This window comes from Gossypium hirsutum, chromosome A05 (assembly GCF_007990345.1).
Source record: "Gossypium hirsutum isolate 1008001.06 chromosome A05, Gossypium_hirsutum_v2.1, whole genome shotgun sequence".
Taxonomy (NCBI): domain Eukaryota; kingdom Viridiplantae; phylum Streptophyta; class Magnoliopsida; order Malvales; family Malvaceae; genus Gossypium; species Gossypium hirsutum.
In genome coordinates, this window is record NC_053428.1 from 20260130 (window position 1) to 20280146 (window position 20017).

The 20017-nt window shown below is 32.6% G+C and overlaps 4 protein-coding genes across 4 annotated transcripts; 2 read left to right on the forward strand and 2 right to left on the reverse strand.

The window, feature by feature from the left end:
* The first annotated feature begins 1581 nt into the window (after window positions 1-1581).
* Window positions 1582-4127, forward strand: LOC107958106 (26S proteasome non-ATPase regulatory subunit 14 homolog). Its single transcript, XM_016893779.2, has 6 exons — window positions 1582-1835; window positions 2127-2304; window positions 2447-2528; window positions 3028-3204; window positions 3293-3460; window positions 3780-4127. Exons 1-6 carry the CDS (start codon window positions 1694-1696, stop codon window positions 3969-3971), a joined length of 939 nt encoding a protein of 312 aa, XP_016749268.2. The 5' UTR covers window positions 1582-1693; the 3' UTR covers window positions 3972-4127.
* A 316-nt stretch (window positions 4128-4443) lies between these two features.
* Window positions 4444-5760, reverse strand: LOC107958105 (probable carboxylesterase 2). Its single transcript, XM_016893778.2, has one exon. The coding sequence runs from the start codon at window positions 5524-5526 to the stop codon at window positions 4567-4569; it is 960 nt and encodes a 319-aa protein (XP_016749267.2). The 5' UTR covers window positions 5527-5760; the 3' UTR covers window positions 4444-4566.
* A 2173-nt stretch (window positions 5761-7933) lies between these two features.
* Window positions 7934-9332, reverse strand: LOC107958107 (probable carboxylesterase 2). Its single transcript, XM_016893781.2, has one exon. It carries the CDS (start codon window positions 9057-9059, stop codon window positions 8052-8054), a length of 1008 nt encoding a protein of 335 aa, XP_016749270.1. The 5' UTR covers window positions 9060-9332; the 3' UTR covers window positions 7934-8051.
* A 6181-nt stretch (window positions 9333-15513) lies between these two features.
* Window positions 15514-18865, forward strand: LOC107958108 (uncharacterized). The gene is made up of 7 exons (XM_016893782.2): window positions 15514-15864; window positions 16200-16257; window positions 16472-16552; window positions 16654-16689; window positions 16983-17222; window positions 17308-17449; window positions 18045-18865. Exons 1-7 carry the CDS (start codon window positions 15674-15676, stop codon window positions 18539-18541), a joined length of 1245 nt encoding a protein of 414 aa, XP_016749271.2. The 5' UTR covers window positions 15514-15673; the 3' UTR covers window positions 18542-18865.
* Window positions 18866-20017: the final 1152 nt, after the last annotated feature.

Consider the following 20017-nt stretch of genomic DNA (forward strand, 5'->3'; position numbering starts at 1 on the left):
AAAAATAAAAGCAACATTTTACACCTCTTTCAACCTTGAAACCTAAGCGACCGCATCTACATATTTTCTTTAGTACAACCAACTTTGCCACCCTCTCTTATAGTATTTTATTATTACAATATTAGTAAAACTAATTTTTATGTTTTATTTTTACTTTCTATAATTATGTATTACACTATTTACTAAATTATTTTTTTATAACAATCTTTTGTATTAAATCTATGCTTAAGTGAAATAAGTAAGATATAATTTCAATTACATAAAAAAATTATGAATGAAAATAATATTAATAAATATAATTACATGTAAATTATATTAAAAATATTATTCAATCTCAAAAATTAATATATTATAATTATTTAATTAAAAAATTAAAAGAAAGACAAATATGTGTATAACAGTTATCTTAGCGGACAACTAGATTAATATAGACGGCTCAAAGTTGATTGTAATCCAAAGTATAAAAGAATATATTTCATAAATGTTGTTATTTGAGTTTGAATTTATTGTTCTAATGTAGAAAAAAGTTTGGCCAACTTGATTTTAATTTGAAGCCAAAATTTGATAAATTATTTTCCGCTAGAAAACGATGGCGGATAATGGATATATTATTGAAAGTTTATTTCTCTTATGCAGACTTTTGTCTAAAGGGTACTATAGACAATAAATTAATCAAATAAGTTTAGAAAAAAAAAAGTTTGGCAAAAAAGAAAAGATATACATATATACATTTTGGAACCTAAACTTGATTTATTGTATCAAATTAGTAATTAACTTTTTGTTTTTGTTAAATTAGGTACTCAAACTCGGGTTCAAGATTTAATTTGGTACTTAAATTTTTTTTATCCTATTAATTACTCGAACTTGACATTTTGGTTCAAATTGGAACATGAACTTGACTCCTTAATTTAAATTGGTTTACACAAGTCATTTATCGTAAATATTAATTCGGATAAAAAAAATAAGTTTAGATAACAATTTGAATCAATAAGCCAAATATAGGTATCTAATTGGACAAAGAGAATAATGTATTAATTAAACTTTGAAGCCAAGTTGAAGTATTTAATTCAACAAACATAATTAAATACCAAAATATATATTTATAAAAAAAGAATATGAAGATAAAACAAAATATTGGTCAATTAGATATGTTTCAGAAATCAAACAAGCTTCAATATTGGTCAATTCGGCACGTATACTTTTTTCTTTTTGGGTCAATTTTTACTTATATTTTTGTGTTAATATATAGAACTTCCAAGAAAGTGAGTCTTCGTTTTGAATTTTTTTTATAAAAGGATATATTTAGCAAACCTTTGTTTACTATTAAGTCATCTTCAAATTTCAATAGGAACAAATTTTATTGTTTTTTTTTTTTTGTGAAATAATAGAAGAAAGAAAATCATGTGTTGATAGTTATGGTTAGGCAGGGTGGCTGTGATTGAGTTCGGTCGAGCCAAACATTAAAAACAAATAAGCCCATTAAGCACAAACTATATATTTATACATTTAAGTTCATTGGACCATCAAATATTTCCAGACCAGATATCATGTCTTAGGCCCTTTAAGTTATGTAGACCGGACTGGACCGAAATAGTTTGTTCTACATATGAAAAATATGTCAAGCCTTCACACCCCACCAAGGTTTCATTTGTCTTGCTACCAAAGAAAAGTCTTCTGAAAACTCTGATCGATAATGTCAGGATTGGACCGTTTGCAAAGGATGTTCGCCGGTGCTGGCGGCGCTTTGGGTCATCCGCCTCCGGATTCCCCGACCCTTGATTCTTCGGAGCAGGTCTATATCTCCTCTCTCGCCCTCCTCAAAATGCTCAAGCATGGTATTTTTCCCTCACCCTCTCATTTGCTTATATGAAATTCTTTATCTTTTATTATTTTTATTTTTATTTACTTCACTACTAGGGTTTCGCCTTTGTTTAAAAAATCACACTGCTTTGATTTTGCGGTTTAGGGTTTTCTTTATTAAATCATAAATGCTATTTTTCTGATTCATCTACTTATCTATGAGAACCGTAAGCTATTTCGCTCTATTTTAGGGCTTAAGAGTTTAACTTTTGCAGTGGAATGCTGTAATTGTGTTTCTTTGTTTGGTTGATTTGAACATTTTATAGGAAGAGCTGGAGTTCCCATGGAAGTTATGGGTTTGATGTTGGGAGAGTTTGTTGATGAGTACACTGTGCGTGTCGTGGATGTCTTCGCAATGCCACAGAGTGGTACCGGTGTTAGTGTCGAAGCTGTGGATCATGTTTTCCAAACGAATATGCTTGACATGCTCAAACAAACTGGAAGGTTTTATCTACTCTAGTATCTAGTTTTATTCATATCAACTTATAACTGTTTTTGGCCAGTATTAACTTTGCAAGGTTGCTTTGTACTCCTTTATCACTTGTTTCTCTTGTTTGACTGCTGATCTTTATGCTTGTTGTTGCAGGCCAGAGATGGTTGTGGGTTGGTACCATTCACATCCAGGATTCGGCTGCTGGCTTTCTGGTGTCGACATAAACACACAGCAGGTCGCAATTAGCCTTTTTTGCATAGTGCTCCACCATACACATGTTTGTTGACTAGCTATGGTGTAGAAGATTTTCTTGTCTGTCGTAGGCTTTAATGACTCCAGTTAGTGTTAATTCTTAGTATACAACTCTGTTCTTAATGTATCATTTCGGACACTGCATTATATTTACTGCAATTCATGGCTTTGTAACCCCCGTCTCTGTCACCCCCTTCCCAGAAATATATGTAAAATGTGTCAAAGATATTTGAGTATATAAGAGTTGATAAATATTGTAATGGCTCGAATTATCAATGTAGGTTATTAAATATTATACTAGTGCATATTCAAGGCCAAATAAGCTTTGGTACTTGCTTTCTTCCTATCCTATGTCATTTGGCTTATTTTTTCCGTTTCAATCTTTTCAAGTGAAGACCATTTCAATGGTTATATTGTTTTTTGTTACTGTTGTGTCAGTGAAAGGTGGCCTATCTGTTTCTAACATCTGCCACCGCTTGCAGAGTTTTGAAGCTTTGAATCAAAGGGCTGTAGCAGTGGTGGTCGACCCAATTCAGAGTGTTAAGGGGAAGGTGGTGATTGATGCATTCCGTTTGATCAATCCACAAACCATGATGCTTGGCCAAGAACCACGTCAGACAACTTCCAATCTAGGGCATCTTAATAAGCCATCTATCCAAGTCAGTGCTGAAAGAATACTGTGTGAGTTTTTCCTAATGGCTGCTTTGTTATGGGAGCTGATCTCATCTTATTGTGTTTCACTGCCAGGCCTTGATCCATGGACTAAATAGACACTACTACTCTATAGCCATTAACTACAGAAAGAATGAACTTGAGGAAAAGATGCTATTGAATCTTCATAAAAAGAAGTGGACAGATGGACTGACACTTCGGTGTTTTGATACCCATTCGAAAACCAATGAACAGACTGTTCAGGTGAGTGAAGGTTTTTGCAGACGTTATCACCTTAGTATATGATGTTGAACCGTTGGTTGCATAATTGTAAGATAATATATGAATTTATGTTGTCCCTCATTGATATGAGGTACTTAAAGGTCATTGACTTGGAAGGGAAGGAAAAACCCTTAATAAGTGTGTTGAAATTCCCTTGCAAGTGGCAATGAGTTCTCCAAATTAAAGAAGTTCCATTTAGAATGTTTGGTCAAAAGGTCAAATATGATCTCCAAATAATGAATTTCTTGTTATAACGAAAATAGTCTTCCATAATGATGATGGCTTGTTTTGACTCGTGCAGGAAATGCTGAATTTAGCTATAAAATACAACAAGGCAGTGCAGGAGGAAGATGAATTACCCCCTGAGAAGCTAGCAATAGCAAATGTTGGGAGACAAGATGCCAAGAAGCACTTAGAGGAACACGTCTCAAACTTGATGTCCTCAAACATAGTTCAGACTTTGGGAACTATGCTTGACACTGTCGTGTTCTAGACTCTTTGCATCTGTATTTCCTTCTTTAATTTAATGAATTGCATCTATATTGATATCATATATTGTTGGTCAAGTGCACTGTTCAGGCATTGTTGTGAAGATTCAAAGCGACTATCATGTTGATTCATTAAATTTTTTTTGCTTTCTTCTCTCTCACCCTCCCTCACTCAGTGTATGTGTTGAGATTTCATTAGCATTTTAGCATATGGTTAATGTGTTTATGCCTATATTCAGTGTTTTGTGTTGAGACACATCATTTGGAAGGCCCATATGTAAAAAGGTATCTCATAAAAGAACCTTAAAAAAAATGTCGATAAAAAGAAACTGAAGGGCAATCTTAACAAGTGCCTATTTCCCGAATAGCGATCGAATTATGGTCGTGAGCTCATCATCACGACGGGGTTGCGCAGCAATGGCCACTATCAATGGTCCAGGATCCTTAATGCCAACTAAATAAAATTCTACAAAAATCTTCAGAAAAGTGCATCAATTAATACCAAAAGAAAAAACAGGGTAAAAAGGTCCACATGATGGGCATAGTAGGTAGATGTCAATCAAATTTTTTAACTTGGTTTTTCAACAAAGCACATGGCTTTCACATTTTAAAGAAAGAAGCCAAACGTTGGATCAAGCTCTTGGCCTTGGCACAATCAGGACGAAAAATATGGAACACATGATCCTCGCCTTCTGTCTCCATAAACTCTGCCTTTCCCTTCCACCCAGATTTCACCAATCTATCATAATACAACCTCCCTCTTTCCTTTAGTATATCCTTCTCTGCAACAATAACAAGGATTCTATCACATGCCAAGTTTGCAAGATCAGAGGATCCATCTACAAACGGATTGATTAGCGGATCATCGCACCCTTTATCAGAGGGACAAACATACAACCACCACTTATCCACTAATTCTTTCCTGAACTGATCAGTAACCTCCGATCCAATCGGGTTGGTTCCCCAAAAGTAAGGATGGATCATACCAATACCAACGATCTTCAGCTTGTAACTCAAATTCGATTCCTTAATTCGTAAAGCCAAATGATGTGCAATATTGGCACCAGAACTATCACCAGTCAAAAACACCTCGTCTAACTCAACATAATCCTTGATCCAAGCCTCATGGTTGCCATTTTCCTCCTTATGGGAAGCCACCCACTGGAGTGCAGCCCATGAATCTTCATATGCAGTCGGAAGAGGATGCTCCGGGACTAACCTGTAGTCAACTGAAAGAGCTATGATGTTAGCCTCAGCAACGAGCTTGTTGAGGCTGGTATGGTACTCCAGAGAAGCAGGCGATGCTGCACAAAAGGCTCCGCCATGAAAATAAACTACAAGGGGCAGCTTTTGAGGTTCAGTAACCAAGTTGGGGCGGTAAATCCTAGCTGAGACGCCCGTTTTGGGTAGGATGAGGATGTCCTTTGATAAAACGTTGGTTTCAGGGTCAAGTCCAGGGGGAACTACTTCGACGCCGGCGAGTCTCTCGAGGGTTCCATCTTTGTATACTTTAAGGAAAGGAAACAAATCAAGAGCAACTTCTGAAGTGATAGAACTCATGTCTTTTGTATGTCGGACAGGGAGAGATTGAGAGAGGGGGATACAGTAAAGAGAAAAACTAAGTAAGCAGCGTGTGAGATCTTACGCAGACCAAAATTGCTTAAATAGAGGAAATGTTTTAAATAGAACAGAGGCGGGCGGGCCGCCATGACTTTTTAACAATGACGTAAAAAATTTGCTTAATACACAAATTAACCCCTAAATTATACCTTTTTTATTATCTTAGTATCTAAACTTTTGTTTTTGTCACAAATAGTACCTAAACTATTTTTTTCTCAAGTTAGTATATCCGTTAGTAAGTCTATTTTCAAAAAAATGCTTAACACGCAAATTGGTACGTAAATTATGTTTTCTTTTTTTATTTTGGTACTTAAACATATTTTTTTTGTCACGAGTGATACTTAAACTATTCTTCTATTACCTATTTTACACCAAAATGTTATATATATTAAAAGAGTTCCAGTCAATAATATTCTACCACATCAAAAAAACTTAAAAAATATATTTTAAATTCTTTTATTCCCATTTTTTTTTCTTTTGCATAATTTCTTTCTTTCTTTTTCTATTTTTTTCTAATTTTTCTTTTTTTCCTTCCTTTTTATTGTCTAGTAATCACAGCAGTGCTTGAAACTCGCCCTCCTAAGGTCAATACATTGGTGATTAAATTTGTTTTCAAACTTCACCGCCTGCTTGCTCGACCTGATGCTGATAGGATAAAAAAAATTTATTTCATCAATTAAAATCGATGTTTTCATATCCAGATCGAATCAGCTGGTTGGAATAGGAATCAATCAAAGTAGCAGTTTGAAGATAGGTATTGAATCGATACAGACTGATTGAACCAATTTTCTCTATTTTTAAATATTTTTTTATAAAATTTTTAATAATTGATTTGATCAAATTGAACGAATTGATCAAACGGAGAACTAGTAGTTTATATTTTTTTAAATAAACTTAATTGTTTAGTTGACTATTGAACGGACAAAAGTACCAATTTAAGAGAAAAAAAAGTAGTTCATGTATAGCTTATGATCAAAAAAATGTTTGGGTATCAAAATTAAAAAGAAAAAACATAGTTAAGTTACCAATTTATTTGTTAAGCTTTTAAATAGACTTAACGGCTTAAACGAAGGTACTAACTTAAAAAATATAATTTAAGTACCACTTTTAGCAAAATAAAAATTTAATTATTAAAATAGAAAAAAAAATTAAATAGCAACATATGGGTTAAACCTAAAAAATTTTGACTTACTGCCCCGTTCAAAGTGGGACTGCAGATGTTATACGCCATTTCATTTTTTACCATTAATAAAAGGATTAATTATTTAATTCCACCCTAAGTCTCAAACAATACCCTACATTTTAAATTCAAATTCAATCCTTAAAAGTATTAATCCATCAATTTATCTATTAATTTGGGTGCGAGCTTAGTCATTAGCTTGAAGGCTAAGTGCCAATTAAAACCGAACATGTAGCATATTTAACTTTTAAAACATGTAGATTAAATTAGAAATATTATTGTGTGAGTAATTTAGATTTGACTAGAAATATTGGAGGATTAAATTAATTTTGTGTTTAGATCTGGTCCATACATAATATCAATATTATACATAATTATATAAATTTGATTTGGTTTGAAATGGATCTCAAATTTTGATTCAGTTAGACCTATATTTATAAATAGTTAACCCAATCATACTTCAGGTGCACATATATTATTTTTTATTTTAAAAAACGTAATTATTTTTTTATTATATAGTAATTATATAAATATTTTATTATCACGGTATACATTTTCTTTTATTAAATTCTTTAACATAAACAACTTAACAACATTTTTTAAATATTTAAATTATAATAAATATATTTATTTTTCATAGACTTATCGTCATAACCAATGAACAGGCCGTTGAGGTGCTTCAAGGCCATTGGCTTGGAAGGGAGCAATGAATTCTCCTGTTAAAACAAGTGGCATTTAAAATGTTTGCTCTACAAGTTCAAATGTGAAACTCCATATAACAAAGTTCTTGATACAATGTAAATTGTCTTCCATAAGGCAAATTAATGATGGCTGATAGTGCAGGGAATGCTGATTTCAGGTGCACATATATTATTTTTTATTTTAAAAAACGTAATTATTTTTTTTTTCTAGAGGAGGAAGATGAATTACTCCCTGAGAAGCTGGCAATTGCACCTAGAGGAACCATCAACTTGCATAATAAAAACTTTTCTGACTTCTTCTCTCCTTCCTCTGTGCTTGTTTAAGTTTGCTGGAACTTGCATTTTGGCTTTTTTTAGTGCATTTTAGCTTGTTTTATTTGTTTATCTAGAAAAATTCTTTCCTTAGAAAACAAGGAAAGACAAAAGTGTAACCATGGCCATGGCCCATATAGGAGGAAACGACACGTTCAGAAAAGTGCATCAGTTAAGACAAATTGTATAATGGAAAGGAAATACAAACAGATGCAGGGCATGTTGACAATAGGTTATATCTCAATCTCACCCTTCTTTTTTTAGTTTACTTACTAACCAAGCACCTCGCTTTCACATTTCCATTGAAAAGGAAGCTTCCCTTGGTTGAAGAAAGAAGCCAAACGTTTGATCAAGCGGTTGGCGTTGTCGCAATCAGGATTAAAGATATGGAACACATGATCCTCACCTTCCGTCTCCATAATCTCTGCCTTACCTTTCCACCCTGATTTCACCAATTTATCATAATACAACCACCCTCTACCCTTTAGTATATCCTTCTCTGCAACAATTATAAGGATTCTATCACATGCCAAGCCTGCAAGATCAGCACTCTCACCATCCACAAACGGATTGATAAGCGGATCATCGCACCCTTTGTCGGTGGGACAAACGTATAACCACCACTTATCCACTAATTCTTTCCTGGACCGATCATTAAGCTCCGGTCCTATCGGGCTCGCTCCCCAAAAGTAAGGATGGATCATACCGATACCAAGAATCTTCAGCTTTTGACCCAAATTCGATTCCTTGATTCGTAAAGCCAAGTGATGTGCAATATTGCCCCCAGCACTATCACCAGCCAAAAACACCTGTTCGAACTCAACATAGTCCTTGATCCAAGCTTCTTGGTTGCCATCTTCATCCTTGTGAGAAGCAATCCACTGAAGTGCAGCCCATGAATCTTCATATGCAGTAGGAAGAGGATGCTCCGGGACCAACCTATAGTCAACTGAAAGAGCAATGATGTTAGCCTCAGCAACGAGCTTGTTGAGGCTGGTATGGTAGGGCGGAAAAGCTGGAGATGCTACACAGAAGGCTCCACCATGAAAATAAACTACAAGGGGAAGCTTTCGATCTTCACTAATCAAGTTGGGGACGTAAATCCTAGCTGAGACGCCGGTTTCGGGGATGATGACGATGTCTTTTGATAAGACGTTGGTTTCAGGGTCAAGACCCGGGGGAACTACTTCGACTCCGGCGATTCTCTCGAGCGTTCCATTTTTGTATACTTTAAGATAGGGAAACAAATCAAGAGAAACCTCCGAGGCGTTAGATTCCATGTCTTTTGTGTCTCGGAGAGATTGAGAAGGGGGGTAAACTGTGAAGAGAAAAACTAAGCAAACTGTGTAATTTTACGCAGACAAAGGAAGAAAATGGCTTTAAAATGAAGACATGCTCTGAACAAAAACAGAGCGACAGAGAGCTATTGACTTTTTGACAAAGACAAAAAATACGTGGCTTATTATTCTGTTCAAAGACAGATTACGGATGTTGCCCACCATTTAATTTTATAACATTTTTAAAAAACCACCAGCAACCAGCCAACCACTAGCAAGTCTAATTAAAAAGGGTGGCATTGTCTTCAAGACTTGTATAAAAATATATAATTTTTTTGGTAAATATAATTAGAAAACATAATTTTGAATATATCAATATTTATTTTTTCATTTCATATATAATATTTAAAGATTATATCTACAGTTAATATAATAACGTAGGTTGTGAGCTAAACTACACATTACGTTATTATATTTTGACTTAAAAGAATCAATTAATTATCGCACTAAATTCACCAATTTAGATTTTATCGTTAAGCTAAAAAAAGCCATTAAACCTTTAACTCTTTGATTACGTTATCCATAAAAAGCAATAGATGGATAAATTTGATAACGACGTGATAGTTTTTAGTTTAATTTTATATTTTTTCATAAAAATAGAATAAAAAATTATATAAAAATTATTAATATAAATTTATAAATATTATTTTTTTAAAATCATGATACTTATAAATATTATAAAAGTTTATCAGAATTCTAATAAATTATATATTTTTTATAAAATTCATAAATAGTATAATAAATTCTAATAAATTATAAAAATAGAAATTATAAGAAAAAATTCATTCAAACTCTTAAAATCATAACGAATACATAACATCAAACCAATCATTAAATAATGAAAATAATCGTCAGATCGTTAGGGTCATTTTTATATTGGATAAAATATTCTTGATCTTCAACAAATAAAATGATAATTGTAGAACCCTCTCCTCTTTGTTGATAAATTACTATTTTTTTTAATTTTATCTCAAAATTTTTAAGTATGGTACAGTAGTAGTCTAGATATTAAAAAGTTAAACTTTGTTTCCTAAGTATTAAATGATATAAAACATTTTTGGTATAAAACATTTTTGGTATGGTTAGAGACTATCAAACCAAAAGTTCATTATCTAACAGTTGTCCCAAAAGTTCATTATCTAACAGTTGTCAAAATTAGAATATGTCAGCGTGAAATGTTCTGACCAAAGTTTCCAAAACTAGATCAATGGTCAAATTGGTTAAGTCACTAATTCAACTTGTTCGTCCAATTTAACTAAATAAATTATTAAAAATAAAAAAATTAGTTCAACCACTTCGTACAATTGGCCAAAATCAGTTCCTAGATCAATCAATCTAATGACTTTCTTTGAATCGATACCCTTGTCGATTCTTGGTCCAATTGGTTCGGTCTAATTAAAACTACATAGATTCTAATGATTATTCTCATTATCCAACGGTTAGTCTAATGTCATGTGCTGTTTTTATCTTTGAGGTTTAATTTCCAAAATAAGGAACCAACAAATGAATTTTTATATATTTTTTTTATATTTTATTAAAATTTATATTTTTAATAATTTATTAGAACTTATTATGATTTTTTATAAGTTTTATAATTATTGATAATTTTATAATTTTATAATTTATATTTTATTTGAATTTTTATATTTTTATGATATTTATTATTTTTATAATATTTACAAATTTTATAAGTTCATAGAAAGTTTTAAATATTTTTAACATGTTTTATTTTTTTATAATTAATTAGAATTTTTATAATATTTATAAGTTTTTATGAATTTTTATTAGTTTTATAATTTTTTATAATATTATAAGTTTATATAATTTTGTAATATTTTATTTTTTTATGATTCTAATGATTTTTATGGGAAAAATATAATATTAAATTAAAAGTAATCACGTGCTGTTATTTGATTAATCCATTAATTAATTTTAACATGATTAAAGATAAAAATAATTAAAAAATTAATTGCTTTTTTAAATGGCATGCTCAATTGAGGTAGAATTAATGCAAAAACTCAATTTATGTGAATTTAGCATAAAACTCGATTTTTTTTTCGTATTCTTTTAAGACCTATAGAAATTTTGATTAAAACTGAATTAACCGACTGAATTGAACTAATTCTGTTAATCGATCGGTTAATCGATCTAATTTAGTCGAAAGTCGGTTAATAATTTTTAAAAAATTTGATTATCGGTTAATTCGCTTAATTCGGTTCAAAATTGAGTAATTAAGTGAATTAAAAAGATATATTACCAATTCAGTTAATTTAGTTAATTTCAGTTAATTTTAATTTGGTTAATTCAGTTAAATGAACATTAACAATTTATTTTTTGATATGTTTTATACTTGTTTTAACAAAAAATCAAAAACATAAAAATTTTAACTAATTCAATTAACAGACGGAATTAACCAAAATAATTCGATTAATTTATTTTGAAAAAAAATTCAACTCAACTAAAGATTTAAAAAGTTTAATTAATTCAATTAATACTAATTAAATTTGATTAACCAATCGATTAAGGGATTGATAGCCCTTCAAATAAACCTTAATTTCTTTTATATTGGCGTTCTAGATTCCACTGTCTACTTCTCACATCTCGGGGGGGTTTTATTACTTTCGCAAATGAATCATGTGCCACTAATATTTCGTGGCGAGCTAATGTATTCACCGTTAGTTCTTGCAATTTGTTAACGAGCCAACCCAAAATCTGTGGCACGTAATTCATAATGGTCTGACCACTAATTGGGCTTATTAAAATAATCATGAAATTTTAATAATTTCATTATAATTACAATTTTTTATAAAATACAAGTTTAAATCCATATATTCATTTCTTATCACACAAATAAATTTATAGATAAAATTTTAATTTTTTTTACATAAATTAACTCACTTCAATTAATTACTTTATTGCTTGAGTTGAATTATAAATTTTAGCTTAAATGAAATGATGTTATTATTTCAAGCTTTTATAAAAAATAATACAAAAAAATAATTAAATATAAAAATGATATGAAAAACAGATTAATTACAAAAACGGGTTAAAAGCTACCGAATTTATCTGATTAATTGGTAGTACCATCTTCACTTTTTGCAAATTATCAGTAACCAAGGTTGTGGAAATAAAAAAAAAAAGTGATGTAAAGTGATGCTATCGAGTAGCCAGGCGATACCAATTTAAAATTTTTTAAAAATTGACCATTGTGAAAAAAAAGATATTTTTTAATGAGTGTTTACAGTTGGCAACATCAATATCCTATATATAATCCTCCCCCCAATCAAAGAACAAATTTTGAGTGTTTATGGTTTCAAACAAATAAAACGATAGAGGAAAAAAATGGATGTTAGAAATTAGAATTGAATATCAACGATATTTGTTTCTCATTTGAGAAATCAAGGTTTTTATTTTTAGTTTACCTTAAAAAACAAATTGATAAGGTTAGTTTGTAGTTATTTTTATATTTTTTATTTATTTTAGTATTATGTATGATTATGTGAGTATATATTGATAATTAATAGTATGAGATATAAGCTATATTGTTTGATAAAAACTCTTTTTTGTTGATTTAAAATGGTATGAATTGTTTTAATAAGAACTAATATTTTTTTTAATTTAATTTACAGATTTAGTATCGAAAATGAATAACCAATTTTTCGTATACTTTCATTTTGATGGGATAATTTTACAAATAACAATTGGTTGTATGTTTGAATTGTGCCATCAAATAAGAATGATGTTCAACAAAAGTGTAAAACTCGATGAAATGAAACAAAAGATTAGTGCGAAAGTTGCTTGACGTTGTAGGAAGAGAATGTCCAAACTATTTTACAAATTTCTAATTTCGACAAATTCGTGCAAATATAAGGAGATGGAACTTGTAGAGGATGATGACATGGAGATTATGATCACACTGGATTGCTCGCCTGAGAACATTAAACTTGTTGAGTTGTTCATGGAGTTGGTGGATGTTGAGCCCGTTCAAAATGTCACTCCATTAAATCAACAATATGAAGTTGAAGACCCATATACAAAGGTTCCGAAAGCCTCTGTTGATAGGTGGTCTTCTGTACACAGGTTTGGCTTTGATATGAATGTTGGGTGGGTAGAATTGTGTGATTATGGAATGACATCAACATGGGGCGGCAATCCACAAAATGCTCTAATTGTGTATAACAACCTTAATCTAGGTCTCATTTACAAATACATTCATTGGTGATTGGTATCGATGCAGATGATGAGGAAGGCCTTGATAATGATAGTGGTTTTAATGACCAAGGTGAAGATTTTAGTGACCTTGATATTGATGAGGTCCCGGACGATATAGATAAGGAAGGCACATACGATGATGATATTGTATATGCCCCTTTGCTCGAGAACCCAGCTCAAAGCATTGTTATACGAAATGATCCTTCAATCTACATGTTGAGCGTAGATCTTACTGCTGCACATGCATTTGAGCTCCTTAAATATCCAGATATAATACCTTCTCATAGATTGGTGTCAGATTCTAAATCATAAGAGTTGACTATAGGTTAATAATTCGCAAACAAGGAGAATGTGTATTTATCATCAATAAGTATAGCATGAAAGTGTCAGTGGACTACAAAGTCATTGTTTTAAACCGACATTATATATTGGGGAGTGTTGGAGGTCTACAAAAGGTTGCAAATGGAGAGTACGAGCTGCATTGATGCAGAAGTTGCAACCTTAAGAGATTCAAAAAGTGTTTTTTTGAAAATTTATACAGGTGCTGCCAATATGTCAGGTGACATCACTATTTTTTTTTAAATCCATGATTGGCTGATGATTTGCAAAAAGTGAGGATAATGCCGCCAACTAATTAGGCGACATCAATGTATTTTGTAGCTTTCAACCTATTTTTATAATTAATTTGTTTCCCATACCATTTTTGTACTTAATTATTTTTATAAAAAACTATTTTTTTAGAGATACTGAATGATGTTATTATTTCACCTTTTATAACTTCTATTTGTTGTTATATCATTAATTTTGTAGGTATAGGAGGATTTACCCGCTCCTTTAAACTCTTTAAAATAGATTAATTTTTAAAGTCAATAACAATTATTATGGTGTATTTACAACTTATGTTGATTTAATAATGATAATATGAACCTCATGTGTTGGTTTGATGAGTACTAACTTAAGAGTAACATGAGTTTGAGTCACACTAATCACGTTATTATTAGAGTTTTATTTTACTTTTGTAATTAAAAAAGAAAAAAGAAAAGTAAAAATAATGGACACCAATTCTCACTTTCGTACTATTTAAAAAATTGTAAATGTGATATAATTACAAACAAACCACGTGTGCATATATATAGAGAGAGAGAGAGAGAATAATAAGAATATGAAAATGCCTTATTTCGTCACAGTTATTGTTTTGTAGAAAAGATGAAGGTGAAAATGAAGTTGTTGAGAGCCTTTTGCTTTCATTTTATTGTTAATTTGTATATCCAAAACATGATAACTTATGTAATTAACCTGAAAACCAATTCTCATCCATTTATTTTTTTTAACTTATAATTTAATCCATGATAAATGGAGTGATGGTAGAAAGTGACAACTTCTTTATAAATTACCACTTAATTAACCTTTCAAGTCTTAGAAGCCTAATTTAATTAACCCATTTTGAGTAAACTTGGATTGGAACGCACGTCGCCTTTGACTAATCAAAATATGTAGCCTTGTAAGATATTGGCGAAAAAGAAGAAATCAACTAAAACTTGGATTTGACTTTCCCTTGCTTAGAAGATTGGCGTCGATCTCCTGATAAAAAATTATTAGAACTAATTTAAGTAACCGACGCCCCCACTCACGAGATACCGAATCTGTGTTTATCTTTTTCTAATTTAAATAAATGGCAACGGCACCGTGAAATATAAACTAGGGAAAAGTTTTACTAGTGTTAGAATTGGAGATATGTTTCCGACACGTCAATTCTCAAGCCACAACTTTGCAGTATGCATCTATTTGGATCGACGTGGACTTAAACGTAAAGCAACAAAATAATCCAAAAATTGGTGAGAGAAAATCAACGACAGAATTAGAAACAATTTTTCTTTTTGAAAAAGGGAGAGTCGTTCTCCTACGCTCGGCCGCATCACATTTCTGTGCGTCTCAACTGACCAAGACTTGATTTTTGAAAAACAAAAAATAAACATGTATCCAATTAGTAACTGACACGAGGGAATCGATGTGTATTATTGTCATCTTAAAATGTAGAGAAGCAACTCATTAGTGGAAGCTGACGATTACAGGAATTGGGTGATAAGAACGATCGCAGGAAATCCGATATATTTTCGTTCATGCTTCATAGCTCCCTTTGGTTGTCCATCCCCTATAAAATGCTGAAAATAAGAATAAATAATAATAAAAATCAGACTTGCATTATTGATTTATTCCTTTTTTCGTCCATGGATTGAATCATTTTCTCTGCAATCTCTCTCTCTCTCTCTCTCTCTCTCTTTTGAAGCGTACGGACTAAAAATAAAGCTCAATTGTTGTTCGGAAATTCGATAGAGCAAGGGAGAATGTGGGGATTTGGGGGGAGATATTATTGGGGGAGAAAGGAAAGGGTGGAAAGAAGGAGAGCGGGAGGAGGAGGGATAATTTTAGTATTTGCTTGGATGTCGAGTCAAGAGAAGCCCTTGAAGAACTATGTTCAGCTTTACGCTTCTTTGGGTTGGGATTCATTGGTTTGTCATTCAGAGTTCCTAAACATGTATGGGTCTTCAGCTAAATTCGGCTTTGGATTCCCTTTTTTATTTAACTATTAGTAGTTGCTCGATGCTTTTGACTTGCTGTACCACTTGATTTCCAGTGCTGTGAAATTGTTCTTTCTTGGTGGCGTGGAATTAGAATCATTGACCCTTGCTTTTAAATGCTTCATCTTGAATTTCTTTGATTGTTTTATATTTCTGATTATAAAGGAATATGTTATGCAAATGTTAAATGAAGTTAAGTCTTTGATTGATAATTTTGGACTGAAATTCGATGTGCACCTGCTCAAGGCTGACTGAATTTGGAGTTGGATTTTGATGTTTGTAATCTGTGTAGGTTCTTCCCCGAGAAGGCTGCAACTCTAGCACATGATCTTCTTAAGGAACTTGTTGAGGTAATTCAATTCATTCAATCAGTGTCTTACAAAGGGAAAGCTTCATTTCATATGGTTTCCTCTGAAGTCTGGACACAATCTGTCTAAAGTGTTTCAAGATGGAAAGATTAGTTTCCTGCCAATGCTTTCAATCTTCACTTTTTCAGTAACCCTGTATTCTGAAATTTTATGCTTTAGTGCATTGAGTGGGTTTTCTCTTTTGGGTTGCATGCAGGAGCTAAAGATTAGGCCATGCCCTGTGGTCTTTTCATCTTTTTCTGGTGGCCCTAAGGCCTGCATGTACAAGGTTCTTCAGGTCATACTTTGAAAACTCCATTTGTTTTTAACCTTATATGTGAAAATACTTGTTTCCATTTGTTTCTGTGGTGATATAGCTTTATGATTTCTTTGCTGCAGATGATTGTGGGATCCTGTGAAGTGGAAGTAAATCCAGTATGTTATCTTTCGACAACTTTTAAATCATGCTATTGTATTCATTCTTTCCCGTTTTCTTTTGATTGCTGAATAGATTAAAATTGGTTTTATTGTTAAGAGAAATATTACCACATCAATCCTGAAAATCATTGTCTCTCTTTTCCATATGACATAAAAATAAACCAATTGTTGGTATAATGGCATTTCGGAAAAGATGCTTTCCTAGAGTAATAATCAATATGGTTTATGAACATTGCTACGGACATTTAAGTTCTACTGGTCTAGTAAATCTTCTTTGACTTCCGATGAAGGATGACCTCCAACTGGTGAAGGAGTGCTTTTCAGGCCATATTTTTGATTCCAGTCCAGTGGATTTTACCAGTGATTTGGGTGCTCGATTTGTTGTTCACCCAACAGTTCTCAGAATGTCTCATCCTCCAAGAATAGCATCATGGATAGCAAATGGCATTGCTTCTGGACTTGATGCTCTCTTCCTCAGCAGGTTTGAATCCCATCGTGCTGAGTATTGGCAGACTCTATATGCTTCTATTGTAAGTGTACTATAAATTTTATTAGTCAACTTATTACTTCCATTTTTCTTATATTTATTGTTTACTCATTACCATTCTTTTGCAGAGGATGGGGGCACCATATCTCATATTATGCTCGGAAACTGACGATCTTGCTCCTTATCAAATCATCCACAATTTCGCTCAAAGAATACAACAACTTGGGGGTGACGTAAAACTTGTTAAGTTTAATGGTTCTCCTCATGTAGGTCTGTTTCTAAACTTATGAGAAACTGCTTATATTAGAACATGATCATACTATATATAAAGTGTTAATCAGGGTTCGGCAACACAGCAGAAACATATTGGGCCTGTGTGTGTGTGTTGGGGGGGGGGAATTATAATTGATAGTCATGCATTCATCTTCAAGCATCCATCACATGGGTCCGGACCCATGTTGTTTGCATGCATAAGAATAGGTTTGTAAATTTATTTCTTAAACATAAGCCTAGCTGACGCATCAGTGGAGAAAAATGAAAGAAGGATATCAAAAAGAGAAGGAGAAGATGTACAGAATAGAGAAATTTCTTGTAACTGTTTCTAGTTGGTCAAAGCTTCTTGATTTGAAATAACTAGGTAGTTGGTGGTGAAATTATCATAGATCACTTATATAACTTTAACAAATCTAGATATATAATATGTGGTGGAGTCCATCAAATATATAGAATTGATAAAATGAATTCCTAAAATATAATAATTTCATTTGCAGCAGTAGATTTAGCTTCTTGTTTTTGAATACAAGCTGAAAGCTTATTCAGACAATAGCATTGGCATTCAACTTGTGTCAATTAATGGTCTTTACAGGTCATTATCGGGATTATCCAGTTGATTACAGGGCTGCTGTGACTGAGCTTCTTGGTAAGGCATCTGCCTTATATTTTGGAAGAATTCAACAACTTGAGGGTGAACAAGTGGGATCAGCTGAGGCACATGATGAGATCTCTGAGCCAATCTCCAATATCGGCAAAACAGCTTTAAGCCCAAACCTGAGTTTTCAGGGAACTCCTCTGATGCAAAGTGATCATTTCCTCTTGCCTAGTTCAATAGAATACTATGAAGGTAGAGATTTTGGGTCTGTGCAAGATGAACAAAAGGAAAGCCTAATCCGTTTGCCTCAACCCTCGAGCATTGATGTCAATGGGGTTCTTGGTCAAATACTTTTTGATGTCTGTGTCCCCAAGGATGTCGAAGGTTGGGATATGAAGTCATCAGATTCCTCGAGCCGACACCCTTATACTTCTTCTCTGTGGCGGAATTCCCATTTCAATCCAATCAAATGCATTCGTCGGTCCAGACTATAGCATATCTTGCTGACTACTTTCAGCAGAGGCTTGTTCCTGAATTTGCGGAACCCGTAATCTTACCGGCATGAGAATTAAATGGAGCCCAACCCATAGCAAAATGGGACCGCCAAAGGTACAAGAAGGGGCAATGTGAATGGATGGCGAGATGTGATATATAATTCTGTTTCGTAGGCCACTAATGATTACTTGCCATGATTTGAGCTGATAAGACCTCTGTTCCAACATAAACAATAAACAGTCACTTTACTATTCATGCTCTAAATTTGATGTGGAGTTTCTTAGAATCACCATCATAATGAAAATAAAACGTTATTGCGCTAATACTTGACTTCTAAATTGCAAGATCATGAACCCAGATTACCAGGGTAGAAATTCTCTGTTTCACGTGAAAAAGGAAAAAGCTTATTTGTATAGCATAGTAGGGAAGGCAAAAGGTATTTAGTTTCCCATTTAATATTATTTGTATTTATCATTTCTTAACCCTCCAAAGAGATCTATATCAGTAGTTGATATCGTAGATTTGGAGTCTGTTTATTTCTCGATATTCATGTATTTTTCCGTTATATAGATTTTGACATTTATGAATTTATATTGTAATTGTGTTTATTTATATCATACTTGACTTATTTTCTATGTCCAAAATTATAAGACCATAAATAAACCTATAAACCTCCTTTACACATTGTAAATTATGTAACGTCTCGAAATGTTTGGGATCATAATTTGTGCCTTAGGCGAAATGAATTCTTGAGAACAAGCATCGTATTAAACGTGATATGGGAAATCATCGAGAATTCAAGGACTAATTTATGAAGGAAAGTAAATTAGCGTGTAATGTAAGGGAGAAAAGAAGTGAATTAAATAGGATTTATGAAGGACCAATAGAGAAGTTTGGTTTGGCCAAGGACTTGTCAAGTAAAATTTCCATGGCATTAGAAAGCTGGTGGAGATGGGACTAATGAAGGCCATAGATTAGCATTATGTTGAGTGGGAATAATTGTCAACCGTGGGATCAATCTTTAGTGTAGAGACTTCATTAAATTAAAACTCTAACCATTCTCTCTCTCCTATCGACCTTAGAATAAGAACAAAAAAAGAATATTCGTCTTCTTCCTCACGGCTTAAGCCAAGAAAAAGAGAGAATTTCAATGGTTTTCACCTTATTGCCATGAGTATTATCTTCGAAGTGGAGAAAGTCTTAAAAATTTTTAGTTAAATTGAAAGCATAGAAACAAAGTAGAGAGTGAGCCCATTCCTTGGTGAAGGAAAGGTGAAGCTTGTGCTTGAATATAGGTTTCGGTCAAGCTTGTGAGTGAAGGGCCAAGCACTAAAGGCAAGACCAAAGTGCCGGATGAGTGAAGCTTAAGCAAGATTAGAAAGCTTTGGCAATTTCGGTTTGTGCTCTACAAGCTTGAATTTATATTATGTTAGGCTTAATTGTTTAGGAGATTTAGTTGTTATAATTTATACTCA

What these genes read in the sequence shown, in the direction of transcription:
- LOC107958106 (XM_016893779.2), top strand. Translation starts at nt 1,694, where the DNA reads ATGTCAGGATTGGACCGTTTGCAAAGGATGTTCGCCGGTGCTGGCGGC. An exon ending in TTAATAAGCCATCTATCCAA is followed by an intron (nt 3,205 to 3,292) that starts GTCAGTGCTGAA and finishes TTTCACTGCCAG; the next exon opens with GCCTTGATCCATGGACTAAA. An exon ending in CCAATGAACAGACTGTTCAG is followed by an intron (nt 3,461 to 3,779) that starts GTGAGTGAAGGT and finishes TGACTCGTGCAG; the next exon opens with GAAATGCTGAATTTAGCTAT.
- LOC107958105 (XM_016893778.2), bottom strand. Translation starts at nt 5,526, where the DNA reads ATGAGTTCTATCACTTCAGAAGTTGCTCTTGATTTGTTTCCTTTCCTT.
- LOC107958107 (XM_016893781.2), bottom strand. Translation starts at nt 9,059, where the DNA reads ATGGAATCTAACGCCTCGGAGGTTTCTCTTGATTTGTTTCCCTATCTT.
- LOC107958108 (XM_016893782.2), top strand. Translation starts at nt 15,674, where the DNA reads ATGTGGGGATTTGGGGGGAGATATTATTGGGGGAGAAAGGAAAGGGTG. An exon ending in GTGAAGTGGAAGTAAATCCA is followed by an intron (nt 16,690 to 16,982) that starts GTATGTTATCTT and finishes CTTCCGATGAAG; the next exon opens with GATGACCTCCAACTGGTGAA. An exon ending in TAATGGTTCTCCTCATGTAG is followed by an intron (nt 17,450 to 18,044) that starts GTCTGTTTCTAA and finishes TGGTCTTTACAG; the next exon opens with GTCATTATCGGGATTATCCA.